Raw genomic sequence first — 16,283 nt, forward strand, 5'->3', positions numbered from 1 at the left:
GGACGCGTGCGGATGGCCGGTGTGGATGTGGGCAAAGAGGGCCTTAAACAGCACAATGAGCGACGTGTGCGGGTGGCCGGTGTGGACGTGGGCAAAGCCATAAAGTGCATGTTCATGCTTCAGTCAGTCAGATACAGGACCCCTCGAGCTGTTAAGGGAGATGACTTTTGCTCACTTTGCAGTAGTAGAGCCATACTGTGCGAGAGACGAAGATGGCTGTGGAGATGATGAAGGGATATTCTTTTTAACCATGCACTTAAAACATCTAGACCTGACACAAGATTCTACAAATGCCTTCTAAATCCTGAAGGTTTTCTGAAAAACCCATGTTTCTGTGTCAGTGGTGCTCAAAAGATTCCATGTCAAGGACCCCCAGAATTATATGTATTTGGCCGCCGACCCCCATCTGAAAATATGTTGTTCCAGCCAGGGACCCCTCTGTACGCTGTTTGCCCCCCGGTCCACACCACATCTCAAAAATAGCTCATCTGGGACATAATGTGTCGTTTAAATACTGTAAATTATTTAAATTTTTGTTTGATGTTAGGGAAGATGTTTATATAGTTTGCTATGTTTATATAGATATTATGCTATCGCAGGTTTTAATTTAATACAGTAAATGAAACATCTACTGGTGCACAAACATTGATATAAAGAAGAAAACATAATTTGTACTTGGGTATTTTAAAAGCGAATACTCCGGTTCTTTAACTCAAGTAGAAATTTGACTGAGGAACTTTCACTTGCGAGTATCTACACAGTATACGTTTGACTCAAGTACTGTCTGGGGGGTTAAGTACAGTACTGTGTCCCATCACTCGTACTACAGCGGCCACAGCGGCAGTGTGTGAATCAGTGGTACTACAGCAGCCACAGTGTGTGAATCAGTGGTACTACAGCAGCCACAGTGTGTGAATCAGTGGTACTACAGCAGCCACAGTGTGTGAATCAGTGGTACTACAGCAGCCACAGTGTGTGAATCAGTGGTACTACAGCAGCCACAGTACTGTCTGGGGGTTAAGTACAGTACTGTGTCCCTTCACTGGTACTACAGCAGCCAGTGTGTGAATCAGTGCGTCCGTCCCGGCCGAGGGGATCCATAAATGCCACGGATGTCAGCTTCTCTCAAACTCCGGCCGATTGAACTTCTTATGCCTCATTACTTTGTTCCGACGCGCACGCACGCACACGCACACGCACACGCACACACACACACGTTCTTCTTAACTGTTCAAAGGTTTCCTTTTGCGTAGGGGAAAAACTACTTCTGCTACAGCTTTGGTTTGAATGCCTGAACACCCCCCCCACCCCCTCCCCTCCCCCCCCTCCCCCCCTCCAGGGAAGGGCTTATCTACCGTAAATCACACAGCGATTATATCAGATGAACTCTTGACTTTGAACACCACTGTTGTACGGCATGCAAATTAACAGGGAAATGTCAAATGATGGTTCAGTTTCATTCAGTTTAACAGGGAAATGTCAAGTCTTTTCATTCAGTTTAAAAGAGCCAATCAGCCAGAAGGGAGATTCCAGCCACACTCACTCACTCACTGGTGATATCGTTAGGGACGTCACGATTACAACGTTTAAGTTGACGATTGAGTAATTGCGATTAACGATTTTAATAGTTTTCTGTTGTTGAAAACTGGAGCATAAGAATAAAAGTTGCATTTCTGTTTGGCTTTTAAAGGCTTTGTTGTAAAATAGTGCACAGGGCAGACATGACAAATAACTTGAATATACAGTACAAATAAATTACTGATTTATTTTATAGCTGTATACTTTCAGAAAGGTACTAAAAGAAACGGCACATATGGTGGATGTTTTAAACATACAGCTTCAACTAATATTCCTCTATACCTTAAGAGAATAATCTCCTTTACTTCTCTTTTAGCCAGACGTCTTATACTCCTCAAATGGAAACAAGTTTCTCTACCTACACAAACATGGACGCCCTTTGTTACTACAAAAAATATGGCGAGGCAGCCTTCTGCTTTTATGGGGCCAACAGCCTGGAATAAACTGCCCCTACAGCTCAGACAGTCACCCTCTATAAACATTTTTAAGACACAGCTTAAAACTCATCTCTTCACTCTTCAATACTTTAAGATTCAATACTTTATTGCCATGTCAACAGAGTTGATGGAATTTGTTTACAGCTGCAGCCATATTTCGGCGCTGCCCTCAGCTTCATTGCTCAGAAGCTCAGCTCTTGCTTTTAGTTTTAAATCTCTGTCCTTATTTTTGTACTGATCTGCCACTGTTTTATGCTCCTCGCTATTGTCCTATTGTTTTAACTGCCTGCCTGTTTTAATATTGTTCTTGTTTATGTTTTTATTATTTTTATTCTGCTCTGTAAAGCACTTTGGGCTGCATTTATGTATGGAAGGTGCATTTATGTATGGAAGGTGCATTTATGTATGGAAGGTGCATTTATGTATGGAAGGTGAGCGATATTTGAACTAGGGAATGGTGAACGCATACAGTAGGCCTATGCATTGTACGTGCGTCGTGTAAACCGGTGGCTGCGCGCGCGCACACACACACACACACACACGAGTGCAGTACTTTAGTTCGACGAGTCATTGGTCCGAAAAATGACAACCCACCTCAAACCCTAACCTAACCATAACCGCAAGCACGGGAGCAGGCGCTAGTCCGAGGTGCGGACGCATGTCGAACCCCCTCTCCTTTCTCTAGTATTCTCTGCATTGGGGAAGAGTGGGTGGGTACAGTGGGTGGACAGGAGGAGTGTCTATATCCATGTATTACAAATGTATGTTGACATGAACAAGGGCCCGACATGGGAGGGGAAGAAATATGTAAAAGACCCAATAAAAAGGTTTATAAAAACAAAAACATAAGAGCTTCATCCATACATATCATGTTCCTAATGATACAGTGGTTTAACCTGGAGCGGTGGAGCAAAGCAGCAGGCGCTGGGGAGACGGAGGGGGGGGAAGATAGATCAGATTCTAAAAATGTCTTCTACATCCTGACAGTTTTCTGAAAAAGCTATGTTTCTATGTCAGTCGTTCTTCAATTTTTCAATAGCTAAAGCATAACATAATGCTAACACCAAAAGGGGTTCCCGCCCAGAATGGGTTAACCCGTTGAGACCTGAGGACAATTCTACAAATTAATGTCTTCTAAATCATGACAGTTTTCAGAAAAATGCTTCTATATCAGTGGTTCTCAAACGTCTTCATGTCAAGGACCCCCAAAAATGGGGGGGGGGGGGGCAGAAGATACGAGTTAAAAACGTTTGCTGTGAAAGAATATCAATTCAAAGATTTGCACACGTTTTCACGATTTTTCTAAAAAAAAAGCTCGTAGCGCAGCACTCGGTGCCACGCTATAAGCTTGTTTATCTGCTATTTTTCAAGTATAAAATGATGGTTAAAAGGATCCCTGGCTAATAAGACAAATATCCATCCATCCATCCATCTTCAACCGCTTATCCGTAGTCGGGTCGCGGGGGCAACAGCTCCACCAGAGTGCTCCAGACTTCCCTCTCCAGAGCAACATTAGTGACTTCCTCCCGGGGGGTTCCAAGGCCAGTTGGTCAATGTATTTCCTCCAACTGCGCCTTGGTCTGCCCCGGGGTCTCCTCCCAGTGGGACGTGCGTCGAGGACCTCCCTAGGGAGGTGCCCGAGAGGCATCCTAACCAGATGCCCGAACCACCTAAACTGGCTCCTTTCCAGGCGAAGGAGCAGCGGTTCTACTCCGACAAGACAAATATGCCTTAAAATATTATACTTGCCCTCTAAAACTAAAATATAAAAAATAAAAACACCTTCAATATTTTATTTCTTTCATAAATAAAGAATCTTTCAGTCAATAGGGACTGCTCCCGTCGCAAGTTGATGATGTCATATGCCCATGTGTGGTCTAGGCACTATGGAATGTATGGAATGCATATATGCTAATAAAACACAACTTTATACTTCCTAAAGTAAATATGAGCATCAAAGCAATATTTAAAATGTTTTTTTATTAGCATATGCATTCCATAATTCCACAGGGCTGGACCACACATGAACATATGACATCATCAACTTGCGACAGGAGCAGTCCCTATTGAGTGAAAGATTCTCTATTTATGAAAGAAATAAAATATTGAAGGTGATTTTATTGTATCTTTTTAGTAATAGAGGGCAAGTATATAATGTTTTAAGACATATTTGTATCACTAGCCAGGGATCCTTTTTTAACCCATTTTGGGCGGGAACCCCTTTTGGTGTTAGCATTATGTTATGCTTTAGCTATTGAAAAATAGCAGATCTACAAGCTCATAGCGCGCCACCGAGTGGCGCGCTATGAGCTTGTAGATCTGCTATTTTTTAAAAATCGAAGAACCACTGACATAGAAACATAGCTTTTTCAGAAAACTGTCAGGATGTAGAAGACATTTTTAGAATCTGATCTCAGGTCAAAATGGGGTTAATGGACTAAAATCCGAAGCCAAGTGTGCTAAAGGCCAACTTGCCAAGGGAGTGTGTGTGGCAGGGGGGCGGGAGCAGGGCACCAGGGGGCGGGAGCAGGGCACCAGGGGGCGGGAGCAGGGCACCAGGGGGCGGGAGCAGGGCACCAGGGGGCGGGAGCAGGGCACCAGGACAATGAGGGGTGGGGGAGATTATTTGAGAGCCTCACCCCAGTCCAGGCTGAGGCAGCAGAAGTGGCATAATGATGGAATAATTAAAAGACGAGAAGTATGTGAAGGAATGGACTCCATTGAACCTCGAAACTGGTGGTCACACAATTGTGTAATCATCATGTGCGTGCGTGCGTGTGTCTGTGTCTGTGTGTGTGTGTGTGTGTGTGTGTGTGTGTGTGTGTGTGTGTGTGTGTGTGTGTGTGTGTAAAGAGACGCTGTTACTTCTACCCATAGAGTACTGAGTGATGGTGTGTGTGTGTGTGTGTGTGTGTGTGTGTGTGTGTGTGTGTGTGTGTGTGTGTGTGTGTGTGTGTGTGTGTGTGTGTGTGTGTGTGTGTGTGTGTGTGTCTGTTTGTGTGTCTGTGGGGTGTATGACAGGAAATTAAATTTAAGGGAATGTGACTGTCTTTCTTCTGGCCGTTAAACAGACAGAAGTAGGGGTGCAACAGTTCAGAAAACGAATCAATTGAATTGATTATAGGAAATAAACAATTTTTAAAATGTGCAATCTACAAGCTCAAAGAGCATTGCATGGTGATGCATTGTGAGCTTTTAGATCAGCTATTTCCGCTAGTTTTGCATGACGCTGTTGGGGGGTTAATCAAACTAATCATTTAGTCGATTTTAAAAAAAAAATCTATTTACAATGTTTTGTTACTGTATAATGAATTGATGAATGCAAAAAAGTAATCGATGGAACTATCGCTAAAAAACTGACGGATGGTTACAGCCCAAAATGTATAAGTCATAATCAAACGACCCCCTGAAAACTCAAACCCCACGGAATGACGGCCACGTACGTTAGGAGCCCATTCCTCGCAGTCTTTTCATATGCTAAATTCAGAGCGGGCTATTAACAACCAGCCTTGTACCACATGCCAGTTTGACTGGCGTCCATTCAGCGTTGGCAGCGCGCCCGCTGTGGGTTGGCGAGGCTGGTCCATTAGTGTCCTGGTTACGCATTCCTTTTCTTGCTTTGGTATGACTCACCCGGGGGGGGGGGGGGGGGGGGGGGGGGCTCCATACTTGAGTACCATTTCGAGGTACTTGAGTATTTCCAATATTCTGTACTCCACTACCATTCTCTGTACGCCACTACAATTATTTGACTAGTTAACTAGTTACTTTGTGGATTTTGATTATTATTACAAAACCACTTCAGCCCTACAGTATTTAAAACCCATGTTGGGCGGGAACCCCTTTTGGTGTTTTAAGCATTATGTTATGCTTTAGCTATTGAAAAATAGCAGATCTACAAGCTCATAGCGCGGCACCGAGTGGCGTGCTACGAGCTTGTAGGTCTGCTATTTTGGAAAAATCGTGAAAATGTGGCTCAAATCTGAATATATATTCTTTCAGAGTGAACGTTTTTAACTCAAATATTTGCTTCTGAGGGGTTCCTGGAACAACATATTTTCAGATGGGGGTCCGTGGCCAATTACATATCATTTTTGGCGGTCCTTGACATGAAATATTGAGCACCACTGATATAGAAACATGGGTATTTCAGAAAACTTTTTTTTTTAAATAAAATTTCGACGTCAGGCCTAAATGGGTTAAACTTTGGCGATTTGAAAGTAGCCAATCCACAAACTCATCACAACACATCGTGATGCGACACATCGTGGTGCTGCCTGCTTGTAGTTGTACTTTTGGTACTTTATATATTTTGATGCCAATACCTTTACTTACTACTTCTTTTATTTGTAACATAGTGTTTCTACATTGCAGTATTGATGTGCGAGTCCTTTTCTCCACCATGTGAGTCAGTGTGGGGTCAGCTTAGTGACAGGTTACTGTATGTATTGATGTGTGGGTCCTTTTCTCCACCATGTGAGTCAGTGTGGGGTCAGCTTAGTGACAGGTTACTGTATGTATTGATGTGTGGGTCCTTTTCTCCACCATGAGAGTCAGTGTGGGGTCAGCTTAGTGACAGGTTACTGTATGTATTGATGTGCGAGTCCTTTTCTCCACCATGTGAGTCAGTGTGGGGTCAGCTTAGTGACAGGTTACTGTATGTATTGATGTGCGAGTCCTTTTCTCCACCATGTGAGTCAGTGTGGGGTCAGCTTAGTGACAGGTTACTGTATGTATTGATGTGTGGGTCCTTTTCTCCACCATGTGAGTCAGTGTGGGGTCAGCTTAGTGACAGGTTACTGTATGTATTGATGTGTGGGTCCTTTTCTCCACCATGTGAGTCAGTGTGGGGTCAGCTTAGTGACAGGTTACTGTATGTATTGATGTGCGAGTCCTTTTCTCCACCATGTGAGTCAGTGTGGGGTCAGCTTAGTGACAGGTTACTGTATGTATTGATGTGCGAGTCCTTTTCTCCACCATGTGAGTCAGTGTGGGGTCAGCTTAGTGACAGGTTACTGTATGTATTGATGTGTGGGTCCTTTTCTCCACCATGTGAGTCAGTGTGGGGTCAGCTTAGTGACAGGTTACTGTATGTATTGATGTGTGGGTCCTTTTCTCCACCATGTGAGTCAGTGTGGGGTCAGCTTAGTGACAGGTTACTGTATGTATTGATGTGCGAGTCCTTTTCTCCACCATGTGAGTCAGTGTGGGGTCAGCTTAGTGACAGGTTACTGTATGTATTGATGTGCGAGTCCTTTTCTCCACCATGTGAGTCAGTGTGGGGTCAGCTTAGTGACAGGTTACTGTATGTATTGATGTGTGGGTCCTTTTCTCCACCATGTGAGTCAGTGTGGGGTCAGCTTAGTGACAGGTTACTGTATGTATTGATGTGTGGGTCCTTTTCTCCACCATGTGAGTCAGTGTGGGGTCAGCTTAGTGACAGGTTACTGTATGTATTGATGTGTGAGTCCTTTTCTCCACCATGTGGGTCAGTGTGGGGTCAGCTTAGTGACAGGTTACTGTATGTACTGTAGTACCTTCAATGGAACACTTGTTCACATTCAGAACATTTTATAGAAAATGCTCTACCCTTTACCCATTAACCCATTCTGACCTGAGATCAGATTCTAAAAATGTCTTCTACATCCTGACAGTTTTCTGAAAAAGCTATGTTTCTATGTCAGTCGTTCTTCGATTTTTCAAAAATAGCAGACCTACAAGCTCGTAGCGCGCCACTCGGTGGCGCGCTATGAGCTTGTAGATCTGCTATTTTTCAATAGCTAAAGCGTAACATAATGCTAACACCAAAAGGGGTTCCCGCCCAGAATGGGTTAAAACCGGGAAAGCATCCGTGTCATTTTAGATTTCTTTGGCTATTCAAAAATAGCAGATCTACAAGCTTGGACAAGCCTGGAACAAAAATATTTTGAGATAGGGTCTACGCGGCCAAATATCATTTTGGGTGTCCATTTTGGGTGTCCTTGACATGAAGAGGTTTGAGAACCACTGACATAGAAACACAGTTAACGCACATTTCTTTTCAGAAAACTGTTAGGATTTAGAAGACATTTGTAGAATCAGCCTCAGTGAACAAAGCAGTTACTTTTCAGGAAATGGAACAAATGGAAGCTCTTGTCGTCGATACTTTTAGCTCCCACAGATCTGGCGTCCCTGTTTTGGGCGTGTCATTATACAGTAGGACTAGGTGAACATTTTCTAAGACTTTTGAAAGGTTTATTTCTTATTTTTTTTACCCAATTTGGACTGAGGTCGATTAAAAAGAAAAAGGCTTATAAATCCAGTTTCTATGTCAGTGGTGCTCAACATTTTTCATGTGAAGGACCCCCAGAATTATCTCTATTGGGCCACGGACCCCCATCTCAAAATATGTAGTTCCAGGGACCCCCCCCCCCCCCCCCAGAAGCAAAGATTTTAGTTAAAAATGTTCGCTCTGAAATATATATTCAATGATTTGATTTGCTATTTTTCAATAGCTTAATTAGTTTGGTGTTAACTTTAAAACACCAAAAGGGGTTCCCGCCCAAAATTGGTTAATCAAAATGTGCAGATGTACAAGGTCACAAGGCTACTTTACACTGCTCTTCAAGTATAAAATGACCAATATCGTTATTTTCTTTTTTTTTATGAGATGAAAAATGGAGATACATAGTTTCTGTCTGCTAGCGACGACATTTTAAGCGACTGAGTACGCAGAAAAGCACCATAAATTGTACGTATGTATTATTATCCTCATCGTACTACTCTATGTTCTTCTAGTAACTTACTCAATGACTTTATCTGGTCTGCATCTCGTTTGACAATGAGAGAATGCAGCTACTCAACCAGGGAATAATGCGGTCCGACGGCGTTTCCTCTCTATTCTTTTCTTTGAGAGTGAGAGCTGTCGGAATGCACCCTGCTGCCTCGTCATACAACACTTTACAAACCAACAACTGTCAAGATGAAATAGACACGTCAGGGATGTGATGGATCAAACTCCCGATTGGCGGCCCGCCAATCGTATTGCAACACAAGAGCTCATCAGGCTGGCTAGATGGGTATGTGCCTGTGTGGGTATGTACGGTAGCCGACAAGTTGGGTGGGGTCCAGAAGCCAAGAAAAACCCTAAAAACTGCACCATAATCCAGCCACATTTGTTTTCGGGGTGCATACTTAGTTTAGACTAGTCATTGGTTAGACATGGGTTAAGGTTAGGTTTAGGTGTGCTGCCCCGTGGGAGGTTAGGTTTAGGGTGAGGGTTTGATATAGGTTGTAGTTGTAGGACTAATGACTGGTCTAACCAATGACTAGTCTAAACCAAAAACTGTTTAAACTAAGTACTGCACCCTTGTTTTCGGTTCAGGCAAATAACTTGACCGAACTTCGGGAGGGCATGGCTAGAAGTTAGTTTGACTAGTTGTTGTGCAGCTCCAAGATGTTTCCGACTAGCCGAAGTATAGTCTGGCTAATGCAACTGGTCATAATGTTGGATGGCCATGACTCATTCACTTTCTGTTTCGGCATGTTTCTGCGTTCATCCTGGGCTTCGTTCTGCCAGCAGTGAAAGCAGCGATAGTTTTAGAAGAGATCATGCTAGCAAAGGACAAGAGGCAATAGCCTCACGACTTAACCTCCAGGTATTACAAAACACCTCTGAAACCCCTCTCTAGTGACCATGGCTAAACACAACCTACAGTATTGCAAGAGATGACAAAAACCTTCATACCTCAATCCATGACAACTTCCCCCACAGCACGTCGGGATATATGCATGCAGGTACTAAAACCACTGCTCCAGTGGCTCGACATCGCAAGCCGTGATCGTATCATTAATTGATTTATTATGATTAAATTATGATCAGATTCATTGATCAGATTACTGAGTGGGCGGGGTCTGGCTTTTAGAACACAAGTGTGAAGTGAGTGACGTATGCATTGGCCAAAGTCCAACATTGTGGGGTTTTTTTTTGTTGTGTTTTGACAGACCAACCGATAAAAAAAGTCTGCATTTTATTGAGCTCTCTGTGAAGTAAACAGCTGCCTTTATGCTGAAGTCAGAGGAAGCAGATGGGCACGGAGTTGTGATGTTCTGTGACAAACATGTCAACCGGGACCCATTTCAGCTCTGTCTCCATGGTAGATGTTGTCGCCCATTTCAGCTCTGTCTCCATGGTAGATGTTGTCGCGGTGATCATTTAATTACGCCGCACAATAAAACTCAACATCAAGGGCCTCCGTTTTAGCCGAGGTAGGGGCGTCTAAGTGGCTGTCTGCCCCCGTGCCCGGCCCGCCGAGCTCCAGCGTGGCTTGGCGGCACCAACCGCCAACCTCCCCCTGGTTCCAGCTGTACGGTGGCGGCTCTGCCATGTGGCTCGTGACTCAAGTGGATCTGAGGGAGCCAGGCATGGCACCTGGGCACTATCCGTTACAGTGGGACTCTGTGTACACACAGGGGGGGCGGGGGAAGGGGCGGCTAGTGGGTTGGGCTGATACCCACCGTCGTGCGCGTGTTTAACCCATTTTGGGCGGGAACCCATTTTGGTGTTAGCATTATGTTATACTTTAGCTACTGGAAAATAGCAGATCTACAAGCTCATAGTGCGGCACCGAGTGCCGCACTACGAGATTGTAGGTCTGCTATTTTTGAAAAATCTTGAAAATGTGTTGCAAATCTTTGAATATATATTCTTTCAGAGCAGAACGTTTTTAACTCAAATCTTTGCTTCTGGGAGGGGGGTCCCTGGAACAACATATTTTCAGATGGTGGTCGGCGGCCAATTACATATATTTTTGGGGGTCCTTGACATGAAAATGTTTGAGAACGACTAACATAGAAACATAGGTTTTTCAGAAAACTGTCAGGATGTAGAAGACATTTTTAGAATCTGATCTCAGGTCAAAATGGGTTAAGAGAGACAAAGAGCAAGAGGGGGGCGGTGATCACTCGGCACTTTGGAAATGAATGCCCATTACCCCCCCCCCCCCCCCCCCCCCCCCCATCAGGCTGTCTTCATCTCAAGAGTAAAACGGAGCACACCCACCGCCCCTCTCGTTCACTGCACACTGCGGGCTCTAATCGCCATGCTCTGTTTAACTCTATGAGCCCCTCCAAGATCAGGGCCTATATATAAAAGCCTCTCTTCCACATTCACCTCAAAGGCATATATACTCACTGAAGAGCCACAAGTTAAGTCTATCCTCCAAAACCATTTGGCTTATTTCTCTCACAAGAGTTGGCAACACTGCTCAAAGGCATCATACTCACTGAAGAGCCACAAGTAAGTCTATCCTCCAAAACCGTTGCAATGAGAAACTACTCGTCTAAAGTCTCCGCAAAATCCCCTGGATAAGAAAGATTCCGCAAGACGTCGTATCTTTGATGCTGACTCACGTGGTTACGTTACTACTGCCTGACTTCGGTAATGCCAATAAGCATAATATCATCCGAGAGGCTTTTTGGTCTCGGCAGCCTCGACCAGTATCCGTATTATGCTCCTCTTCAACTTCACCTCGCACTGGTTAATTGTAGAGCTGCCACGGGAGTGCTGTTAATGCCGACCCGTGGACTATTATTATCCCTGCCTGGTTATTAGCCTCTCCGCGCTGGCTGCATGGGGGGCCCTGGCTGCGCGGGGGCCCTGGCTGCGTGGGGGCCCTGGCTGCGTGGGGGCCCTGGGCCCCCCTCTCCGTGCTGGCTGCGTGGGGGCCCGGGCCCCTGCACACATGACATAACAATGAGGATCAGTGGCTGTCACATTCCCTACAATCACACACAGTTACACACCCCCACATCCATCAGCCAGCCAGCCAGCTGCCCGTCACTCTCCACTTGCTCTGTAGTCGGCTAGTCGCTACCGCTGCTGTTATCCCGCCCTCCCTGCTGCCCCATCACTCACCTCCTCCCCCCTCCCTGCTGCCCCATAACTCACCTCCTCCCCCTGTCCTGCTGCCCCATAACTCACCTCCTCCCCCCTCCCTGCTGCCCCATCACTCACCTCCTCCCCCCTCCCTGCTGCCCCATAACTCACCTCCTCCCCCCTCCCTGCTGCCCCATAACTCACCTCCTCCCCCTGTCCTGCTGCCCCATAACTCACCTCCTCCCCCTGTCCTGCTGCCCCATAACTCACCTCCTCCCCCTGTCCTGACGCCTGTGTCTATATCCCACAGCTCTTTGTAACACTTAAGACAGACTATAAGACAAGTTGACTGCCTCCAAGGCTGGTGGATGAGAGGAGGAGTTGAAGCCCCAGCGGCTGATGCTTTGCTTTCCATCTAGTGATGGGGCGATTACTAAAACGCTCTAAAAAGTTTTCTGAAAAACATCAAATATTTATTCAAAAATTACAAAAATGTTATGCTGCTGTATGCTGCGGATGAGCTTTTTTGTCACCCGAATCCGCGTGTGAAGATTTATAATGCGCCCGTTATCCGACCGCATTAATGAATTATTCCAATTTATGATTGCGAGATTTTGCCAAGATATTGTACGTTTTAAAAGCTATAATAAGCCTATAGATAGATACCATTAATTTATTTCCTGCAATATTTCACCTGCGGTTTATCCAATATTAATTTATAATATATTTGAATGACCCAAATCCACTCTAAACTGCGGTTAACCTTGGCAACCACGGGTAAATCCGCATCCGCAGGTCTCTACTGTACATAGCAACAAGAACCCCCAAAGGGTCTCCCATCTTGAAGGGTAAAAACCCCAACAGGGGTTCCCGTCCTGAATGGGTTTTAAAAATAGTGAATTGTGATCTGTGTGGATAGCATCATATTTTCTCTAAGCCTTGATTACACAATTCGACAATGTACTAACCCTACATGTTTCAGACGTTTTTGTTTACTGAAATCACTCTTTTGAAGAAGAGGAGGTTGATGATTAAAAGGAATTCGGCAGCGATGGAGAAGATGACCTTGGTGAATTATTTTCCACCTGACACATCAAAATATACACTCACCGAACAAGTACTGTACTTTGAATAATAATTATGTCCATAATTCCATTCTAACATTGTTCATTAAAAAATATTTATTTCACTAAATTCCCACCAACATATTCCCCTGCAGATGTCGTCGCAGTGAGAAATAAATGGTCTTATTCGGCAAGTACTAAGTGATTAATTTAGCTGCCTATAGGACCCTTTACATTAAGCCAGCGACACAGAGGGTGAAGTGGAGTTTTACAGTATGAGGGAAGTGAGGGATGAGGGAAGTGTTTTCAGAGGCATGGAAGTATGTGTAAAAAAACAACATTAACAAAATCCATGTCATCAAATGTTTATGTCCTCATGCGTGCGCGTGCACCTTAAGCACACGTGTGTGCGTGCATGTGTGTGTGTGTGTGTATATGAGGTATAGTGTAAATAGGCTCTTACCACCACTCAATAGCTTCATCACCAACACACGTGTGTGCGTGCATGTGTGCATGTGTGTGTGTGTGTGTGTGTGTGTGTGTGCGTGCGCCAGTGTGTGTGTCAGTGTGTGTGCGTGCGCGCGTGCGTGCGTGCGTGCGTGCGTGCGTGCGTGCGTGCGTGAGGTATAGTAAACAGGCTCTTACCGCCACTCAACAGCTTCATCACCAGCCAGAGTTCATCCTTTACCACAAATGAGGTGTAGTAGGACACAATGTTGGGGTGATGGCACTGGCTCATGGCCTGGATCTCTTTCTGGAGGAGGAGAGACAGAGAGACAGACAGAGACACAGACACAGACACAGACACAGACACAGACACAGACAGACAGACAGACAGACAGAGAGAAATGAAGAGAGAGAAACAGAAAAGAGTGGTATGCACATGAGACTACAGCAAGACGAAGGTCAAAAAGAGCGAGACGAGACCATCAGCATTCTACTATAGTATAGAGCGTCGCAGTCCCGCCCCCTTTCATGACGACGCCAGGCCCAGTCCCGCCCCCTTTCATGACGACGCCAGGCCCAGTCCCGCCCCCTTTCATGACGACGCCAGGCCCAGTCCCGCCCCCTTTCATGACGACGCCAGGCCCAGTCCCGCCCCCTTTCATGACGACGCCAGGCCCAGGAAATAGTTCCCAATGCATTTTTCCCATAGACATTTCAAAACGTATTTATTTAAAGACCTTATAAGCGTCGTACGAAGCCAACTCTTGTCGTGACAAATCATGACAACAAACACAATATTTTGGACCAAACAAATAATTACAAAGAAGAAAAACAACAAAAAGTGTTGTAACCTGCCGTTTTCTTCTTCTTTCTAATTATTTGTTCAGCCCGAAAAATTGTGTTTGTTGTCATGATTTGTCACGACTCGAGTTGGCTTTGTCCGCGGCGTAAACGTCTTTAAATAAATACTTTCTGAAATGTCTATGAGGAAAATGAACAGGGATTTATTTTCCGGGTCTCTCGAGGGGGCGGGGCTGCGTCGCTCTATTGTGCCGTTAGGCAACAGAGAAAACAATAGAAAAAGTACTCGCATAGTTTTACTTAAGTAAAAGTATGAATACTGCAACACAGAAATACTGTTGTTATAGGTAAAAGTCTGGAATTCAAAATGTAGGCATCAAAAGTACTCATTATGCAGAAAAACCCCATTTCACACATTTTCAAATGTATAAAATGCACAGAAATCCTTTGAAAATAGCAGATACAAGCTCAGCGTGTTGCATAGCGGTGCACTGTGAGCTTGTAAGTTCACAGTCGTCAAACCGTCAAATAAATAGTAATGGGGTAAAAGTACAACATTTGCCTCAGATATGTAGTGCAGAAGTAAAAGTATTGTATATTGGAAATACTCAAGTAAAGTAAAATAAATCTCTTAACAGAGTAGAGTTAAGTCTAGCTCTGGTCCATAGCCCTAATGCTTCTATGATTCTGCCCTGCATTAAGGCTATGCTACTTTCGCTTTTAACTCTCACATGGAACTCAGACCAGCCTCTCCTCTTTAGCGTAAATAAAAATAACGTTTTTGCTACTCACCAAAACAAAGGCGGGTTGTATCATTAGAAAGACTACTTTCCTTAGTGGGAGCACTCTGAGCCCCCCCCCCCCACATGTATAAACGGTACTTTTTGGCCAAAAGGGGATTTTGTTTCCACCGGGAAAAAAATACTTTTAGTTACTCCGCTGCGCCTTCTACCGATATTGCCCAGAGAACTGCCTCATAGAGAATATTTTTCCTCCGGTGAAAAAAAAATCCCTTTCTGGCCAAAAAGTACCATTTATACGTGTGGTTGGGGGCTCAGAGTGCGTCCACTAAGGAAAGTAGTCTTTCTAATGACACAACCCGCCTTTGTTTTGGTGAGTAGCAAAAACTTTCTTTTTAAATACGCTAAAGAGGAGAGGCTGGTCTGAGTTCCATGTGAGAGTTAAAAGCGAAAGTAGCATAGCCAATGCAGGGCAGAATCATAGAAGCATTGGCTATGGACCAGAGCTGAGTTAAGTCGAGTACTTGAGTACATTACTTAGTTACTCTGCACGACTGGAAAACACCTTATGCCAGTTGCCTCCGATTTAAAAGCTGATGACATACTTAATAAATCTCACATTTGTCACTTAATAGATTGATTGGGTCTTTGCACCACAGCTGGTGTATAATTCAATTAATCTCTCATTACTCATTTAGCACACACACATTGCTGAGGCTGCAAGTAAGTGTCCTTTATTATGGCTGACGAGTGTAGGATGACTACGGCTGGCACAGGATCAGAGCACAGCTGAGGCGAGTCACCCAAAGTAAACCTGTACCTGTCCCAGCATGCTGTGAAGAAGAAGTGCAAATCAAAGCCTTTCAATTCTGACATCACCACCGGCATGTGGTAATGCTGCTAACACTCCCATCGCGGGCTTGGCATTCTAAGATACCAGAGGTATTAAACGATGACACGCGGAATGCCTACTTTATCACGTTCTCACTCTCCAGGAACGTAGGTTTTCTTGGAACTGGGGGAGAACTGCAACCGTTTCCATCTGGCCCCGAATCGCAGAGGCATGCAATGAAAAGCCTCTGGGAAATTAACCAAAAACTCAATCATGTTGTTGACAGAGAGAGGGGGTTTATACTCTCGATCGTTGATGCAGAAGTCATTCTTAAAAATGAATATGTATCGTGTTCACTTCACATTCACGAGGCAACTTCATTACGTAGGCCACCTTCTTTGTCTTCTCGCTGTAGAACCGTATCTCTGTGTGTGTGTGTGTGTGTGTGTGTGTGTGTGTGTGTGTGTGTGTGTGTGTGTGTGTGTGTGTGTGTGTGTGTGTGTGTGTGTGTGTGTGTGTGTGTGTGTG

The 16,283-nt window shown here is 44.7% G+C and overlaps 1 protein-coding gene across 4 annotated transcripts in view; it reads right to left on the reverse strand.

Moving 5' to 3' along the window:
* The window catches only part of oxsr1b (oxidative stress responsive kinase 1b), a 183,680-nt gene that overhangs the window by 44,699 nt on the left and 122,698 nt on the right, over window positions 1-16,283 (reverse strand). For 3 of the 4 annotated variants that reach the window (XM_079489157.1, XM_079489155.1, XM_079489158.1), the window contains exon 3: window positions 13,581-13,689. The exons of the other annotated variant lie outside the window; for it this stretch is intronic. In XM_079489157.1, the coding sequence (XP_079345283.1) occupies window positions 13,581-13,689 (109 nt within the window). The remainder of the gene's footprint in view (window positions 1-13,580; window positions 13,690-16,283) is intronic. 4 annotated transcript variants of the gene reach the window in all.

The sequence above is a fragment of the Electrona antarctica genome, assembly GCF_951216825.1.
Source record: "Electrona antarctica genome assembly, chromosome: 20".
NCBI lineage: Eukaryota > Metazoa > Chordata > Actinopteri > Myctophiformes > Myctophidae > Electrona > Electrona antarctica.